At 42.0% G+C, this 16,094-nt stretch overlaps 1 protein-coding gene across 1 annotated transcript in view; it reads left to right on the top strand.

Annotated features, from left to right (window-relative positions):
• Positions 1-7,710: 7,710 nt before the first annotated feature.
• The window catches only part of ITGA9 (integrin, alpha 9), a gene marked incomplete at both ends in the record, with an annotated part of 91,711 nt that continues 83,327 nt past the window's right edge, over positions 7,711-16,094 (top strand). Inside the window, 3 exons of the mRNA XM_009073085.1 lie at positions 7,711-7,838; positions 9,074-9,180; positions 15,087-15,210. Of these exons, the coding sequence (XP_009071333.1) occupies positions 7,711-7,838; positions 9,074-9,180; positions 15,087-15,210 (359 nt within the window). The remainder of the gene's footprint in view (positions 7,839-9,073; positions 9,181-15,086; positions 15,211-16,094) is intronic.

Here is a 16,094-nt window from a genome sequence, read left to right as displayed (position 1 = left end):
GTTAATGGGACACGTTTCTCGTAGCGGTGACCCCCGGCGGGAGCAGCGGCTCAGCATTGGCCGAGCTGATCTCCCTGTATTCTGCAGAATCCCTGTGGAGGCTGGAGAGGCGCTTCAAAATCGGGAGGCGTTTGTCCCCTCTGTCTGCCCGCTCTTGGCGTGAGGGACCGTAGAGGAAATGTCTATGTAATCCAAAAAGAAAAAAAAACCAGCAAAAAAACGATGATAGAAAGTTTGTCTACATCTAATCCAAAAAGAAAAAAACCCAACAAAAAAAGATGATAGAAAGTTTGTCTACATCTAATCCAAAAAGAAAAAAACCCAACAAAAAAAGATGATAGAAAGTTTGTCTACATCTAATCCAAAAAGAAAAAAACCCAACAAAAAAACGATGATAGAAAGTTTGTCTACATCTCAAAGAATTATGCAAACTGGCAAGCTTCTTGTTTTCCCATTGACTGAAAAGAGCCTTGGAGCATAGTCTGTCTCTTGTCTGGGTCAGAGGCTCTGTGTTAGAATTAAACTGATTTCTCTTAACTGAACCTAGTTGATGTCATCTGGTGCACTTCTAATGTGAGTACAAGCCAGTGCTGCCAATAAATGTCCACAAAGCATGTCTTTATCTTTTACACTTAGATATGGCCTGACGAGTCAGCTATTGATGTTGGAACTGTGGTGCACTGTGGTATAAATAAATGTATTCATGCTGGCGTCCAGTTCTTTAAAAATGAATTTCTTTCACACCGTTTAGTTCACAAGTAGTTGTATGCTCTGCCTTTTTCCATAGTGGCTTTCATGGAGCATTCATTTTTAAGGACTTATCAGAGGACTTCATAGAGGAAAAGCACCCTGGGAGAAGAAAAGCTCTCAGTTTAAAGCAATGCTTAACTTGGGTCAGTAACCAACAAAGGATGCAAAGTCTGAAAGCATCTCGTATTCAACACAAATTTGCTGGGGATTCACAATGATGTGAATGAAATGCTGATCTAGTGCATGAAGTCCTGATCTAGTGGGATGAAAATGATAGAATTTGTTGCTCCTTGTATAGGTGTCTGTCATTCTGATGGATAATAAGAATTATCTTCAGATAGTACCTGCTAGGCTAGTGTGAATTTTTTTGTAAGGGAAGGTAGATTAGGGAGGAGAGTATCCCAGATACCTCACTTTGTTTGGAACCATGCTGGACTACCAGTGTTGGGCATCTGTCTGACAGCAGGCATGTGCTAGAAGTCTGGTGCTTGAAATTAAAAGTTCCAGTTATGCAAACTCCAGTTTTCTGGGAACAGAGCTGCTTCATGGAGCCTTGGTTATGGTACCCAGGAAAAAGCCCAACCCAACCAGCAAACATGTAAGATTGTTAAATGTTTTTAAATGACGAAGTGGCTGGCCCTAACGCCCAGAAAGAAGGGTTAACAGCAGCTTAATAAGGTCAGCATCAGCACTGTCAGAAACCATGAAGGTGGGATTGTCACCACTGATGGGAAGACTCCTCTTTTCATTGAGGAACCAGGGAGTTTGCTTTCACAGGTAATTCAAAATCCTGTTCCAAGCAGACACTGAGATAACAAGTTTGAGATATATGTATTTTTACACTATCTTTGATTCTAGTTTGCTGTGTGCAGTTGTGTTCTCAATTTGTGCATGCATCCTAAAGGTCAATGACAAATCTCTCTTCTCTTAGAAGAATATGCAGCCTTCTTCCAGTTTTCTGAAGATGCTACCCTTCTGTAACTGGATGGGCATTCTGATTGCAAGCACATCTTTTTTTTCACACTGTGACATAATAGATACTTAAAGTGTTTAACATCTGGAAAGCTTAAAAGAGCTGGCCAATCTTCCTTGACATTCAGACCATCAAAGGGCTGAATCCTTGTCAGTGCCTTTAGCTATGCCTGCTTCAACTGGGCATAAAGGCTTCCAGTGTTACATAATACTGTTTTAAAGCTATATTAATACTGGAGAGAATCTTATACATCCTTTCAGTGCATGAAGTCTCTGGTTGCAAGTTTAAACTGATTACCAGTTGCAGGCAGTGCAGTACAATATACAATCCCATTAAAAATGTTTTATATTCATCCCATTATGGCATATAGCTCCTCTTAATAGTCATAGGATTTTTGTTTGGTTTTGTGTGTCAGTTATTCTTATAACTTTTATATACCCTAGGAACAGCTATGATTCCAGTTTTCTTGTGCCTGTTTGGCCTGTACCCTGCCATGCAAAGTAGTGAAGCTAAGTTAACTTTAGACAGTGATATTTTGGACATTCATGATGTGCCTGGTGAGCTGTGCACTAGGTGAGCCTGTAAAATTGTGATTGATCATATTTGAGGCTGATAGGGCTCCTGCCCATCTAGAATTACTTAATATGTTAATATGTTCTCAAGCATTTGAGAGTGTTAAGAGCTTCTTGCTCTTTATAGTTTGAGGGCCTGATAGTCACCTGACATATTTCTGATCATGAAACCTGTGTTGCTTTCAGTAGCCTACCCTTGTGCTGATGTGTGTATGTATATATTCATATTAAAATGATATCTGTCATAGCTAGGTCTTCACTGTTTCAACTCTTTGTTTTCCAGTGCCACAAAGGCACCTGTCTGTAGTGTTGACCGTAGCCTTCAGGTTTCCAGTAAAATGATTCAGGGCCTAGTGATTCTTCAGTATTTGTATGAGCCAAATATTCTTGCAGAATGAAAGAAAGGAGGGAATATTGGGTTTGAAATATTACATCAGATAAATGTGAATAGCCAGATGGCTGCATAGTCATTGACAGAAATTTTATTGTGTAGTATGGGAGTTCAGCCTCCACCACAGTAGCATAGTACATCAGTGCCTTTGACCTTTTCTGAAATAGTTAATTGCAGTGATGGTTCCATTTAGGGGCTGGTTTTGCACATTTTTTTATCTCAAGAAAAGCTTCTCATCACAGATGTGCCAAGGTTATTGTATTTCTAACAATGTCTCCTTTTCCTTCCTTAAGTGGGTTTTGTGGCTTTAAATCTTGACAGGTTTGCTCAGTTATCCATTATTGCCTTTTTCAGCTGAGTAAGGAACCAGGTGGCTGCTTGCATTTGCAGCAGAGACAAGTTGAAGTGCTTCTGTTCTCTGGATATAATTTTGAAAGTTACAGTAAAGACTCAAAAAAAGACTGAGAAATGACCCCAGACACTTTAAAAAGAAGCAAATGTCAGTTTTTGCCTCAATAAAAAGTGTTAATAATGTGAAATCTCTGGTTGTAATTTTTTAAAATAAGGTGTTACTTCATTCTCTCTCCTTTCCTTTCCTTATGCCCTCCTCTTGCTGACACCCTCAAATCCCTCATCGAGTCCAGGGTGATGACTTTATCTTTTCTGGCAAAATGATCTGGCATGAAAAAGTAATGGAGTCAGTTTAGTTGCATGGTGTCCTGCTGTGAGTTTTACAGTATGGAATGAGTCTGGTTTCTGTGCTGTTGCGTCATTCCTTCAGTCCTGCTCTTTACTGGATTGCACTGCTTCTGAAATAGTGAAGGCTGTTGTGTGTCTCATGGTGATGGATATGTGTCGTAGCATGTTGTGTGCAGCCAGAAGAAAGGTGTGGGAACAGACTGACCCTTTGGAGGCTCTGTGTTGAGTGAACCATGCTGAATTGTGTAATCTAAACAGGTGATGGTGTAGATGCTGCCATGGCATTTTGAGGAACCTGAGCTTGCTGCCATTGGTTACAGATAATCTAGCTCTTGCACTTCTTGCTCTTCATGTAAGAAATGAAACACTGGGGATTTTGTTTCAAGGGCTTAGTAAGTAACAGAGACCTCAAAAGGGAAGAAACTCAACTTGGCTATGATGGTGGTGCACCCTCTTCTGGTACTGCTTTTGAAATCAGCTGTGGTATGCAAGGGATATTTAAAGCCTTTTTTCCCTGCCACTTAACATTGCAGTGAGGTGAGGTACCTACAGTCCCCAGTCCTTGAGCTGTGATTGCCTAATCACTGTTGGTATGCTGTAGGCTGATGCTTAATGTGCTTGGCATCACTGCCTGCCATCGGTCAGCTCAGCACTTTTGTTCACTCTTCCTTCTGTTAAATGCAGCACTTAATTTCCAAATCTGTATGTCCTGAGGGTCAATTACCAGTGAAATGATTGTTACTGTTCTACAGGAAGCAATGTTAAGGAGCTGTGAATTTATTTCCCTGTGGCCAAGAAAGCTTCTTATCATCCATTAATATTGGCTGCTGCAACTCCTACACTGGGCTGGTTTCTGGCCATGCAGCTATGTAGGTGTCTCCATACAGATGAAGGCATTTGTCCTTGATTGTGTGAGTGTGAATGCGAGAAGGTTAAATGACCTTTCTACCTACTGCTCCTTATTTTGGTTTAGACCCCAGTACTTTGTTCACAGAGCCAGTGGGATGAGGCTGTTGCTTGGAGATTTCTGTGCATCTCAAGCAAAAGTGACCCTAAAATGACCCCAAACTCCACTCCTGTTGCCCTAGGTTCTCTTCCACAGAATGTAGTATCTTTCTGTTGACAGAGTTTCCCCTTTGAGGTGTCTTCCAGCAGCTACTCACAAATATTCTAGGGGCTTCCTACAGAATAGTATGGTTGTAGTGAGAACCTGCACTCATCAATCTCTATAGAAAGTATTACTCACACCATAAGCCTTTTGGCAAAAGGCTGGAGAGCTGCTGGTGCTTGCTTGCTGACAGCCCAAGTAGTCTTGTAGCAGCATTGGAAACATGTATCACAAAAATCAGGCTATTTTGAACAAGAGGTGGCTAACTAGTTGGAATGTGTTGGAAGGTTGTACTTCTGCTGCTTGTATTTGTATCTTCTGTGTTTATGCCAGGCAAGACTCCACACCACTGAAATGTGTGAATTCTGTATTAGACTCTAAGGCTTTGTTTTGAAATGTATTTCTGATTTGATATGGTACCAGAGGAAAAACACCTCTGTTTGCAGCATTGTTTCACAGAAATTGCAAAATATTTCAAAGATGTTCTAAAAATGTAGAGGAGATACGAAACAGGTGTTTTTGTTCAAGGAATCCCAAAATATTTAGATGGAAATGAGCCTTCCATCCAAGTCTGCTGAAAAGTCTCATGACAGTTAAATAGGTGACTTTCTTAGAACAGTTAAGCCATTACATACAGAAACTAATGAAAGAGTAAGCAAGTCTTATTGTTGACCAAGGAAATAACTCCAGTCTCAAACCTTTGAATAAAACTAGAGTAATTGGTATGTGGCAAATACCAAAAAGCATGCGAACCAATAGGAAACCTCTCATTTCCCTGAAGGTAACCATCCCAGGGCACATGTGAGCATGGATCATGCCAGATGGAACAGGGGATCTGCAAAGCTTTCAACAGTTGGGCTCTGGGTGCAAGAGTCAAAGAATGAGACAAGATTCTAAGATGACATAGTGTGTGATGTAGGTGAACTATCAAATTTGAATGCATGGACATTCAGGACAATCCAAAATAGATTTGCTTTTGGTACATATCACTGGCTGCTTCATTCTGCTCAGTCCACATGAAGGAATGCCAATGAATGTTTTTCTTTTGAAAGATATATTTGCTCAAGACAGCAATATTACCTTTGCCAGTAGCCTACTCAAGTCATTCATTATCAGTTTTTCCCAGCTGGCTTTTTAAAAAGAGCTGAAAAGTCTTTGTGATTCAGACTCCATCATCTCTGTCTTTCAGGCTGCAACACAAGGTATATTGTGCACTAGTTGCTGAATCATATTTACTTTTCTTAGGTCGGAGCAAAGCTTTTAAACGGGAGGTCAATGTGGCTTACATTATCTCGTTGTTATAACAGGTCATAGAAATATTTGCCATTTGCAATTTGAACCTGTAACTGTTTAGTACTACTTATTTTTGTTAGACCTCATGAGTGTCGATAAGTGAATGACATGCATTCATTGCCTGTGTTAATGAAATGACTGGCATTTGATTTTATGCCTGCTGCCTGGCTAGAGGGATTTCCATGCTGAGCTATTATTTTAGGCTCCTTTGCACTAGCTCCCCAATGCGTGCAGGCTTTGTGGGTTTTAGCAATTTAAGTATTTTGGATATTGATTCTTCTACTTGTGAAAACATGACGTGCACTGTGGAGTGCAAGAGTTGAACTCCATCAGAGTGCTGCAAATGTTACAGCTTAGCCCATAAAACTTAAGAGAAAACGGTCACTTAACATAGTGGTTTCTCTTCTATTTGTGAATATATCTTCAAGTGTCACAGGACAGTTTTGTTGTATCCCATGTCCATGGAGTATGAAAGGAGTAGTGATGTGCTGTTGTTTGGTAAATTGAGGCTCTGGTGCAGGAAAAGCTCTTGAGGTGCCTCAGGCTGACCCTGGACACATGCACATATTGTGCCTTGGGTCTCCCTGTGTTTACTGGTATGGTGATGATGTGTGGTGGTTGGGGATGGAATTTTAAATTAGATGAAGGAAAAGTTGTTTAAAATAGGGAACTCTTTCATATTGGGGCTAGTGCTGAGCTATCCCTCTGTGCCACGGGAGGGTTGCGTGTGCAGACTGACTGCACCAGTAGCTCTTTATCCCTTTAGTGGCTAAACTAAGACCAGTGTCTCCTTGGTCAGCTGTTGCCTCTGAAGTAGCAGACTGGGTCCATGCACGGGAGTGCTGACACCTTAGCTGTTTAGAGATGGTCACCCTTAGTTCCAGCCCTGGACTTCAGTGAGGTTTTTTTACACGTAGAAGCTCTGTTATGCCTGACAGTGCAAGAGCATTGCAGAACTGATACTTAACTATCTGGTGCTCCCCACTGCACTCCCTGGAGCTGCTTTCCTCCCGCTTAACCTCCCTGCTCATCCTCATGTGCCCAGTTTTGGGCTCACAACCAGTTGAGAAAGTTTGTCCCTTTAATGAGGAGCCGGTGAAAGGGCTTCCTTAATACTTGTCTTCCCTTGTGAGATCCTCTACAAAAAGCATCCCTTAGGGCATGAGCAGATAGATGCCAGCTTGTTAAACAGTTAACTGGATCCTAACACAAGTAATTGAAAGGTGCTCATCATCTTTCAAATGTATGTTAAGTAACCATATGGTCAGAGCTGGGCATTGGTGCTTCCCAGAAACACTAGGTCTCATGTGGGATAAATAGTCCAGGTGAAGTCTTCATAGCCTTAAGGACAAATGTTGATCAATAGCAATGCATTGTGGAAGAGATTTGCTCCTATAATGTTGGTTGGGTTTTTTTTTTTTTTACTATTGTATTTTTAAAGCTGTAATTACACAAAATATTCTGAGAATGGGGTGCCTTCACTTCCTAAACAAGCTTATGAATCTTGGGCTGGCTGGCAAACATGCAGGTTCAGACTTCATCCTCTTGTGGATGTGTGTATCAGTTCTTGTGAGTTTTTGCATTGATAGAGATGTAACTAAAACTGAGGAAAAATGAATGCAGCTGCTGTTGTCCATCCTAATGCTTTCCTAAATGCTTTTGGGGGATGTATTGTGAGGGTGTGTTACTTTCAATGTGTTACAATCCTAATGGAAATGTAATTTGTCAAAGTATTTGTGCTTTCACTGGGGATAAATGCCTTTATTGTGTGTGATGTTTTCAGTTTGTGAATTAGTGTCATTATTTTACAAGGTTGCTGAGAAAAGTGCTTTTGCTGAGAAAGCTCTGGCAATATGAGTCTTGTTGTATTTTTTCTTTTTTTTTCCTGAAATTAATCACTTGTTTCTTTGCTTTTGGTTTCCAGGGTCTTGGTTGGTGCTCCCAAGGCAGACTCTAAATACAGCACCTCTGTTGAGTCCCCAGGAGCAGTGTTTAAATGTCGAGTCCATACCAACCCTGACAGAAGATGCACAGAACTGGATATGGGGCGAGGTGGGTAGTTATGATGCTTTGGGACAGAAGAAAGGAACCAAAAAGCATCCAACCCACATGGTTAGCAATCCTCTCACAACCTTCAAATTGTCCCCAAGACATTGAGATGGAGCCATCAGCTTTTCCTGTTGGATTTTGAGCACTAGTAGCAAAAGTGCCATATTCTCTTCAGCATTAAAAAAAAATATCCCACCTGATGCTGATGTCCTCCCAGTAAAGGTGGATTTTTCCCAGCTTACCCTAAGCTGCTGTCTTTTATTCACCTGCTTCAGTGTGACTTTGCAGCATGTTGGTGGCTATATGAGTCACTGGGAGTGCTGCTGCTTGCTCCAGGCAGTGCTGAAGTAAGGGTGCATAGGATGACCCCAGGCAATACAGTGATGGGCTCATGATATGTGGGGTTATTAGCAATGTGCTGATCTCTGGGTTCCCTCATAATATGCAGAAAATCATTCCTTGAGTTTCCTTGTTGTGCCAAAGTGCTCTTAGTGAGGGACATGGTTATACACTATTGCTTGTGGTCAGGATTGACCTCAGTTTGTCTGATGCACTGTTGGAGTCAGGGGAAGGTGGAGTCCTAAAGTAAAATTCTGATTTAAAACATTGTGCTGGATTCTGATGGTAAAGATTGAAGCCTTTTACTATCTTGGTTTTCTTGGCGACATGTTTCTTTCTGTGTCTGTAAAAAAAGGCATGTTAGTATTGTTTACCTTTTCATACTCACACTGAGTCAAGTAGAGTTTCTGTTTATGAAGCTTACATGTGTTAAAACAGTGTTTTGGCTAAGTGATTTGTCCTGCTACTGTAATGTAAACTGTCATGGATTCATGAATACTGCCTGACAGGGCTAAAGATCTAGGCCTCTTTTTTTAATTTTTTTTCTAAGTGTCCCTGATCTCATTTTCAAGAGTAATGTTTGCTTTGGTTGCATTCTGGAGGCAGTCTGATGTCCCTGCCATTGACTTGATGGTTTGATGGCTTATTCAAGTGGAGCTGTGGACATGCTGTAATAGCTGCTGGCTGGTGGTGACAGGGTCTGTCCTCAACTATGTATATGCATGGTGCCTATTAAGAGTGAGCATTGCCCCAGCTAATACATTGAGGAACTAATAATCAGGATGAAGGGAGAAAGGAGAACAGATGTTTGATGGGCAATCTTTTCTTGTTGGGATTCTTCGGTGGGTATTTAAAACTCATTGTCTCCTTGCCTTGCTGCCTTTCCCTTCTTTCTGTAGGCAATTCTCGGGGCATGCTCTGTGGAAAGACCTGTAAAGAAGACAGAAATAATGAATGGATGGGTGTGAGCCTGGCTAGACAGCCGAAGGCTGGTGGAAGTGTGCTGGTAAGTCCATGATTTTCACTGATCTCATTAAAACTGTTGCTGATGTCTGACTGTAATGTTAAATATGTCAGAATTAATGTGTTTGGCAGTGACTGACAGAGTCCAGAGTAAGAGGCAGCAGATTATGTAGGGAGCTTCAGCCAAAAGGCTTGATTTATAGAGGGAGGACTCTAAGTTACAACACCTGACTTGTGTCACCCAAGGACTTCCTCCTAAATCTGAGGGAATGTATTTTTGAACCAAATTAACAGCATTTTGCCTGGGAGGTACCTGCTACTTTGTTCTTCTTGTAGTTTGCTTGTATTTTATGTAGGGAGTATGTTTGCATGCATTTTCCCTGAGCATATGTATTGTGTGCTAGAACTTACAAGGAAAGTTGTAAGATGAGTCTTTGTGGCTATATTTTTAATTCATTTACATTAATTTTCTATTAACAAGGCAGAAGGGTTGCAAGTAGAGATGTCTTAATTGTGCATTGATTGTCTGGTTATCTTCAATGTGGTTACCATGAGCATAGATCAAGGCGAGCAGATGTCATCCTTAGGATGTGCAATTTAATCTTTGCAAAATACTTCCTGTGTTGGGAAAAAAAGGTAATTGTGAAGAGAGCTGGGCCAAAACCTTCCAGAATACATGGGTATTTTATATTCTGATCAATAACTGTCTGTACTTACGTCCATGGTTGGGTTCTGGCTTTCATACCTTTCATATCTGCACGGAAGTTTATGGAAATAAAAAAAAAAATATTGGCAGCAAAATGCTGTGCATAGTATATGTGGCAGACAAATTTCAAGCTCATATCAGAGTTACCTTGACAACAATCTACTTCTAAACACCATTGTGAATAGGAAACTTTCAGTTGGCCCCACCTTTCCACTGAGATAAGGGTCTGCCCTGGTACGTGGCATCAAACTGTCAGAAAGAGGACAAATCTGCTTACCTCAAAGGCATTTATTTTTTAATATATGCTTAGACTCCAAATCCTTATACCCCAAATCCTTGCACACCAACTTTCCTGTGGGGAAGCACATGGGTTTGATACCTTTCTGTGTCGGTACTGTGATATTTTACCCCATCACCTCTTTGGGTGTATAGCTTGCCAGTGTTAGAGGGGCTAGCTTTACTTTTCTTGAATGTATTCAGGAGGAGGGGAAAAAGAGGGGCTTAAATAACATACGCTGTAAACATCTACAGGAGGACCCAACTTAAGTAATTCATATTTTCAAGGGATATCCTGATATGTATGTGTGCTCAGAATCTTGTGTGACAACTGAGGAGTAATTTACACTGATCAGGATAACACTATCTCAAGACACAACATCCTCTTCATTGTCCAGTCATCAGGCTGAACTAGACAAATTCATCCTAATCCATTTTTAGAAGCTACTGCATACACTTTTTTTAGGCAATGCTGAAACATTTCTGTCAAAATTATATCTTGAGAATGATGTTTTTTGTGGATTTTGGTTCAAAGGGAGGGGGTTTGCAGCTGATGCTTAGGTGTCCTCACCCTAGACAGACACAGCAAATGAAGGTGATGCTGGTGGGGCAAAAAGCTGGGCAACTACCAAGGATGGGGTTGGGTGCTGGCTGGCTGAGTGGAGACTACAAGGGTGAGAGGTATGGGCAGGCTCTGAGGGCTTAAATTGGGGCTGGAGGGCTAGAAAGTTTACACATAAAGCAGTTTAAAAGCAAAATGTAACTAAAGGAAAATATGCAGATGGTGGTGTACTTATTTCAATGTAGCTTAAGCTGGTAAAATGTCTCCACAAGTGACACTGATTTAAAGCAGCCCTAACCCAGCCTTCTGACAAGATCATGTCCAGATGCTTGACAAGATCATGTCCAGATGCTTGAGGATGATATATAATTCTCATTGAATTGGTCCTAAACTGCTAATTATATGTCTGTGCACACCTGTGTGTAAACAGAACCTGGAGTGAGGGCATACAGATTTCTCTGTGGATGGAAAATACCTGGCTGTTTCAGGGCAGTGTTATTTTGTGTTTTGAGATAGCTTTTTACAGAAAAAGATTTGTGACTTTCCCATAAGCAGATGGATTTAATATACAGACTCTTCTAACTTTAAGGATCAGTATTTCTTTAAAATGTAGCTCTTCTTTGAAGCCCGTTTGAGAAACTGGTGTTCTGAGAACGTCTGAATGTGTGTTTGTGGCTGTATTTGCCAAATTGTCAGTTTTTTAACAAAATTACTAGCTAACATGAGTGAGTCCCTTCAGTTAGGAGTGTGTGCTGTCTACACTGTCAGATATTACAGCTCTACTGCATCTCTTCTTGGGATTCCTTTAAGTCAAAGTGATGTCATTGTGGTCAATAGCCCTGGATAGATTTTTATTTTTTTATTTTGGATAAATAAGGGTAGTCACCTGTGTGAAACGTTCATGCTCTTGATGTCCTGTGTTAGTTTAACTGTGGATTGTACAAAGAAGTTGTTGCTTTAGCTTTGAAACTGCTTAGTGGCTTAAATTTTTTGTCTTATCAGCCTTCCCCAATTGCTTGTTAAGAGTGCCAGCTTCAGTAGAATGGGCATATAGGGAACATGAGGAGTGTGGCTTTAGCTGGTGTTTGGTAAAAAGTGGATTGTGTTTGAGCCCATATTGTGCCAGGATGTTACTGAACCAGAGTTTTCTGTTTGTGTGACAGACTAAATAGAGGAACATCAAACTGTGAGGATGTAAACAAATGAAGTAAGAGTAAATAAGAAAGCTTCCTGTCTTCAGATATACTGTCAGTCAATCTTTGCATTAATCTCAGTACTGCAGTAATACAGCTGAGATTGTCAGCTCTTTCCAAACCAAAACAGTTAAAAGTCCTCCTTTTACTTGTGTTGGGAGAGGAAGTGGGGACAGTCCATTATGATTTGGAGATAAACCACACCCTTCAGTCTTGCTCTTCCTGAATACCTGCCACTTCTGTTATTGTCTTGCTTTCACTGTGGTGCAAAACCCGTGGCTGCAACAACATGCAAAAGAGCCAAGTGTCTGCAGTTCTGAAACGGTCTGTTCATTATATTGTGGTAATGCAGTGTCACCCCTCAATAGACGTATCAGCTTGCTTTGCCCAGAAGAATTTTACTTTGCTTCAAGAGTTTGCATCTTTTCTCCCCGGTTCCATGGTAGAGCTGGAACCTGTGCCCTGACAGCAGCTGCTGAGCACAAAGTGTGCTGATGGTTGCCTCATTGCACAGGGACCCACCTATAGCTTGCATCTAAAATAGGGTGTATAGGCAGTCAGTTGTTTGCAGTCACCTTAGGGGAAAAAAAAACCAAAACAGAAAAACTCACTTCACAGTGCTGTCAAAGAAGGAAGGCTGTAGCCACCTTTGGTAGCACATCACCTTGCCTCAGCAACACTGAAAAATGCAGTGACAGTGTACTGTAATCAACTAAACACTTTTGGGAAGACAGGAAAACCAAAAGCAGCTGTGAATGAGTTTTATCATGGCAGGGAGACAAATGTTCTGGTTGCCTGGCTGCAGGGAAATGAGTTTTGAGGAAGAAGAGGAGCCGATGAACTCCTGTCCATTGCAAAAATGTCACATTCTGTAGCTGTGACATGAGGGAGTCTGTTAAAACTCCACTGAGATAACCAAGGTGGAGCTCATCCCTTGGAGGTCTGCAGATGGAGTCAGTCAGTGATAAACTGTAGTGTGCCTGAATACACATCATGATGAAGGTACAGAGATCATGAAAAAAATGCAAACTCAAACAAAACCCAAGCCCTAACAGATTAGGTCAGAGTGCCCAAAAGTGCTCAACTGAGCCCATAGCCTCCAGTTGGTTTTGAAAGTACTTCTTATCCAGCAGCAGCTTTTTCCTCTCCTTATGTTGTTCCGTCTTTCTTAGCCTCTGCACCTCACTTCTGAGCAAAGCCACCTGCTTGTAAGGAAATGCTGCTGCTCTCCCTGACACTGTCATTCATGCTCCTTTGGGAGAGATTATGGGTTAATTTATGTGAGTCCTTTGCAGTTTCCAAGATATAAAATGACTAGAAATTTACAACAGTAATTTAAAGAAGTACTCTTGATCTGTTTCTATTTGAGTTTATATCCAGAGTTAGGATTGACTTGACTGTCTCTTTAATGGTATGTGTCTTTATGGCACTGTCTTTGAAAGGGCTGTGCGTGTGTATATTTGTGCTCACAGCGCAGATCCATCAGGAGAGAAACTATTTCCTGAAAATGAGCATTTCACATGCTGTTTTTCTTGTTGCTGTTGAATTTTGAATAAGTGGTGCATGAAGACTGAAGTTGTAACTGAGCCTCCTTAAAGCACGTAAGGGAGTCTCCAAAGCTGCCCTTTGCAGGACTCCTCACACGCATTTGGCTGCGTAGCAGGATGCCCTCGGAAGCATCTTTTGTGTCACTGTGGCAGCCTGCACCATGCAGTGTGGTGTAGAGCTTTCCTCAGCCCCTGGAGCCCCCTCATTGTCCTTCTGTGATAGCCATCTTCAGGAGAGACATGGTTCTCCTTGAGCACTGGAAGTTAGGAAAGCAGTAAATATCAAACTTCCAAAAGCAACACTGTTAAGAGCAGAGCAGGCTTTTGCACAACTGATTTTGCTCTGTGGGAGTAGTATTACCCATTTATGTCTTTCTGGAGGTAAGTATATTGGAAGGGGCCTCTGTCGACAGCTGGATTAGATTTAGAACTTCCCAGTGGTTGATACTTTTCCCAGGTCCTTTACTGGAGAGGTGACACAACTGTACCTGCCTTATGGGTGGATATTTATTAACAAAGGTGATATGCTCCCATGGGCAGTTCTCAGGTGCTGAGGAAGAAAAGTGGGGTAGCACACAGGGATGGGAGACAGGGGCTGTCTCGTCTGGGGAGGATGGAGTCAAATGTGGGGGTTTGTGACAGGACTCAAAGCTCCCAGGAAAGACTGAAAGAATGTGGAGGAGATGATTTGTAGCATAAAGGCTGCTCTGTTTGCATGAGGCCAAGCCTTAAATTATATAAATTGACACATCTACATTGACTTCAGACTTAGACTGGCTGGAGATACGGCGCTGCATGTGCTCAAGTTCAAAGCCCTAGCGGTTTCACATTTCTTTTCCCTTTATTCCAAGTAAACCCTGAGCAAAAGGCAACTTGTCTGGCAGCCATGCAGTGTTAATTTTTGGAGCAAATGGGTTCTGGAAAGGTGTGAAGCAGGTGCTACATTGCTTTCTTGTGTGCCTGTGTGTAACAGTTGTACAAGTATCCTGGTGAGCCTGGTTCTCATTCTTCACTATGAGGGGAAAGCCACCCTGGTCTCTACAGCTCATCTGCACCTTGACTAATGTAGCCACTCTTGTTGCTACAAAATCTCTGGCATTTTGATTTAAATTCATTGCCAGTAAGCAAGGCTTGGCACATCTGTGACCAGAAGCAGAGCTACCTTTCCTGGTAGAAACAAGCCTTTGACTCACACATGCATCTTCTGGTGGGACAATCTTCTAATATGGTCTTAGTAACCTTCTCAGTCTCAGCATCCATTCTGATCCTCTTACGTGTATTCTCAATGTCTTTATTCTTGTTTTTCACCTTTTTCTGGCTTGGCTGGGTTCATCTTTAGTGAGAAGAGCTTTGCTGGCTGTATTTGTGCACAGTGAGAAATCTTGAAATCTCCTGCAGGGACTCTGTCTTACTCTGAGGCATCTTGTTTTCCTAGTCATGCTATGTGAAGGCTGAGGTCTGAGCTGCCAAGTCAGGCAGTGTCATGAGGTGCAGAAGGTAACAGCAAGAAGATACTTATTCTAGAAAGAGTGAGATATAAGGAGAGCACTGTGAGGTTTTGTGGGGAAGGTGACGCTGAGTGATCCCGTCCATGCATGCTCTGCCTTGGTCGAAGGGCTCTCCTGTGACTCCGGGCCAATAACGCATGTGATATAATCTGTTTAGGCATGTGCGCACCGCTGGAAAAACATCTACTATGAGACAGAATACATCCTGCCCCACGGCTTCTGCAACATTATCCCTCCCAACCTGCAGTCCAAGGGGAGGAAGCTTTTGCCCTGCTATGAAGGTAAGGAGTGTGGGGCTGGGAGTGGGGCTTACCTCCCTTGCTATACTCTGTATGCTGTGTTTTCCCTTTCTTTCCAAAAGCAGTCACAGTAACCCTCACTACTAGTATTTTTCTTTGTTGTTGTTTTTGTTTTGGATTTTTTTTGGTAACATGTGGCTGCCTTACTGCACAGCTGGGGTGGCACTTGGGTTTTGGATCAAGTTGGGAGAGTAGCATAAAGGCTGAATGTGTCCTGTGACTGGTAAATTGCATGGTTGCACTTTATCGGAGGAATAATAAGTTTCTGAACTCTGTTTTTGAGGCAACAGCTCTCCCCTTATTTAAATAATGAGTAGATATTGATCTGAGCTTGGCATCTTATGCTTGACTGTGGCACAGAGTGAAAATCCTGAGTTACGTTGCAGTCAGGAACCAATTTTCCAGTCTTATGGAAACACTTTAATTTTTGTGTTGTGAATTATCAGAGGATCGGGGGTGTGTTAAGGATGGGCTGTTCTGCTCGCCTTGGGGAATTTATGCAACAGTTTATATTAAATTGCTACTGTGTTTTGGGTGCTGTGAAGTCCCTGTTTGGATATTCCAAAGGTCTGGGTTTGGGGTGGATGGAGTGGGAGGGCTCCAACTCTGAGCAGTGACTGTAGAAGCCTGAGGGAGCATGGGACTTTGGAGGACGAGACACAGCAGGGTTTGTTGTGAGCGTGACCTCTGATTTTATTTCCCTAGTGGCTTTTATCCGTTTTCTCTTCTGTCCAAAGTTGGCAGCAGCCAGTAGGAGGCTTACTGCTGACGTTACTAAGTGGGAGAGGGATAAGGCATTGGATGTCCTAGCAAGTTTCTCTGCTGCTGGTGAGTGGCAGTGGCCTGTGAAGCCAGCTCTGTGACGG

The sequence above is a fragment of the Acanthisitta chloris genome, unplaced genomic scaffold (assembly GCF_000695815.1).
Source record: "Acanthisitta chloris isolate BGI_N310 unplaced genomic scaffold, ASM69581v1 scaffold12404, whole genome shotgun sequence".
In the NCBI taxonomy this organism is placed as follows: Eukaryota; Metazoa; Chordata; class Aves; order Passeriformes; family Acanthisittidae; genus Acanthisitta; species Acanthisitta chloris.
The sequence above is the reverse complement of the archived record's forward strand: the minus strand, read 5'-3'. Positions and strand labels throughout refer to the sequence as shown.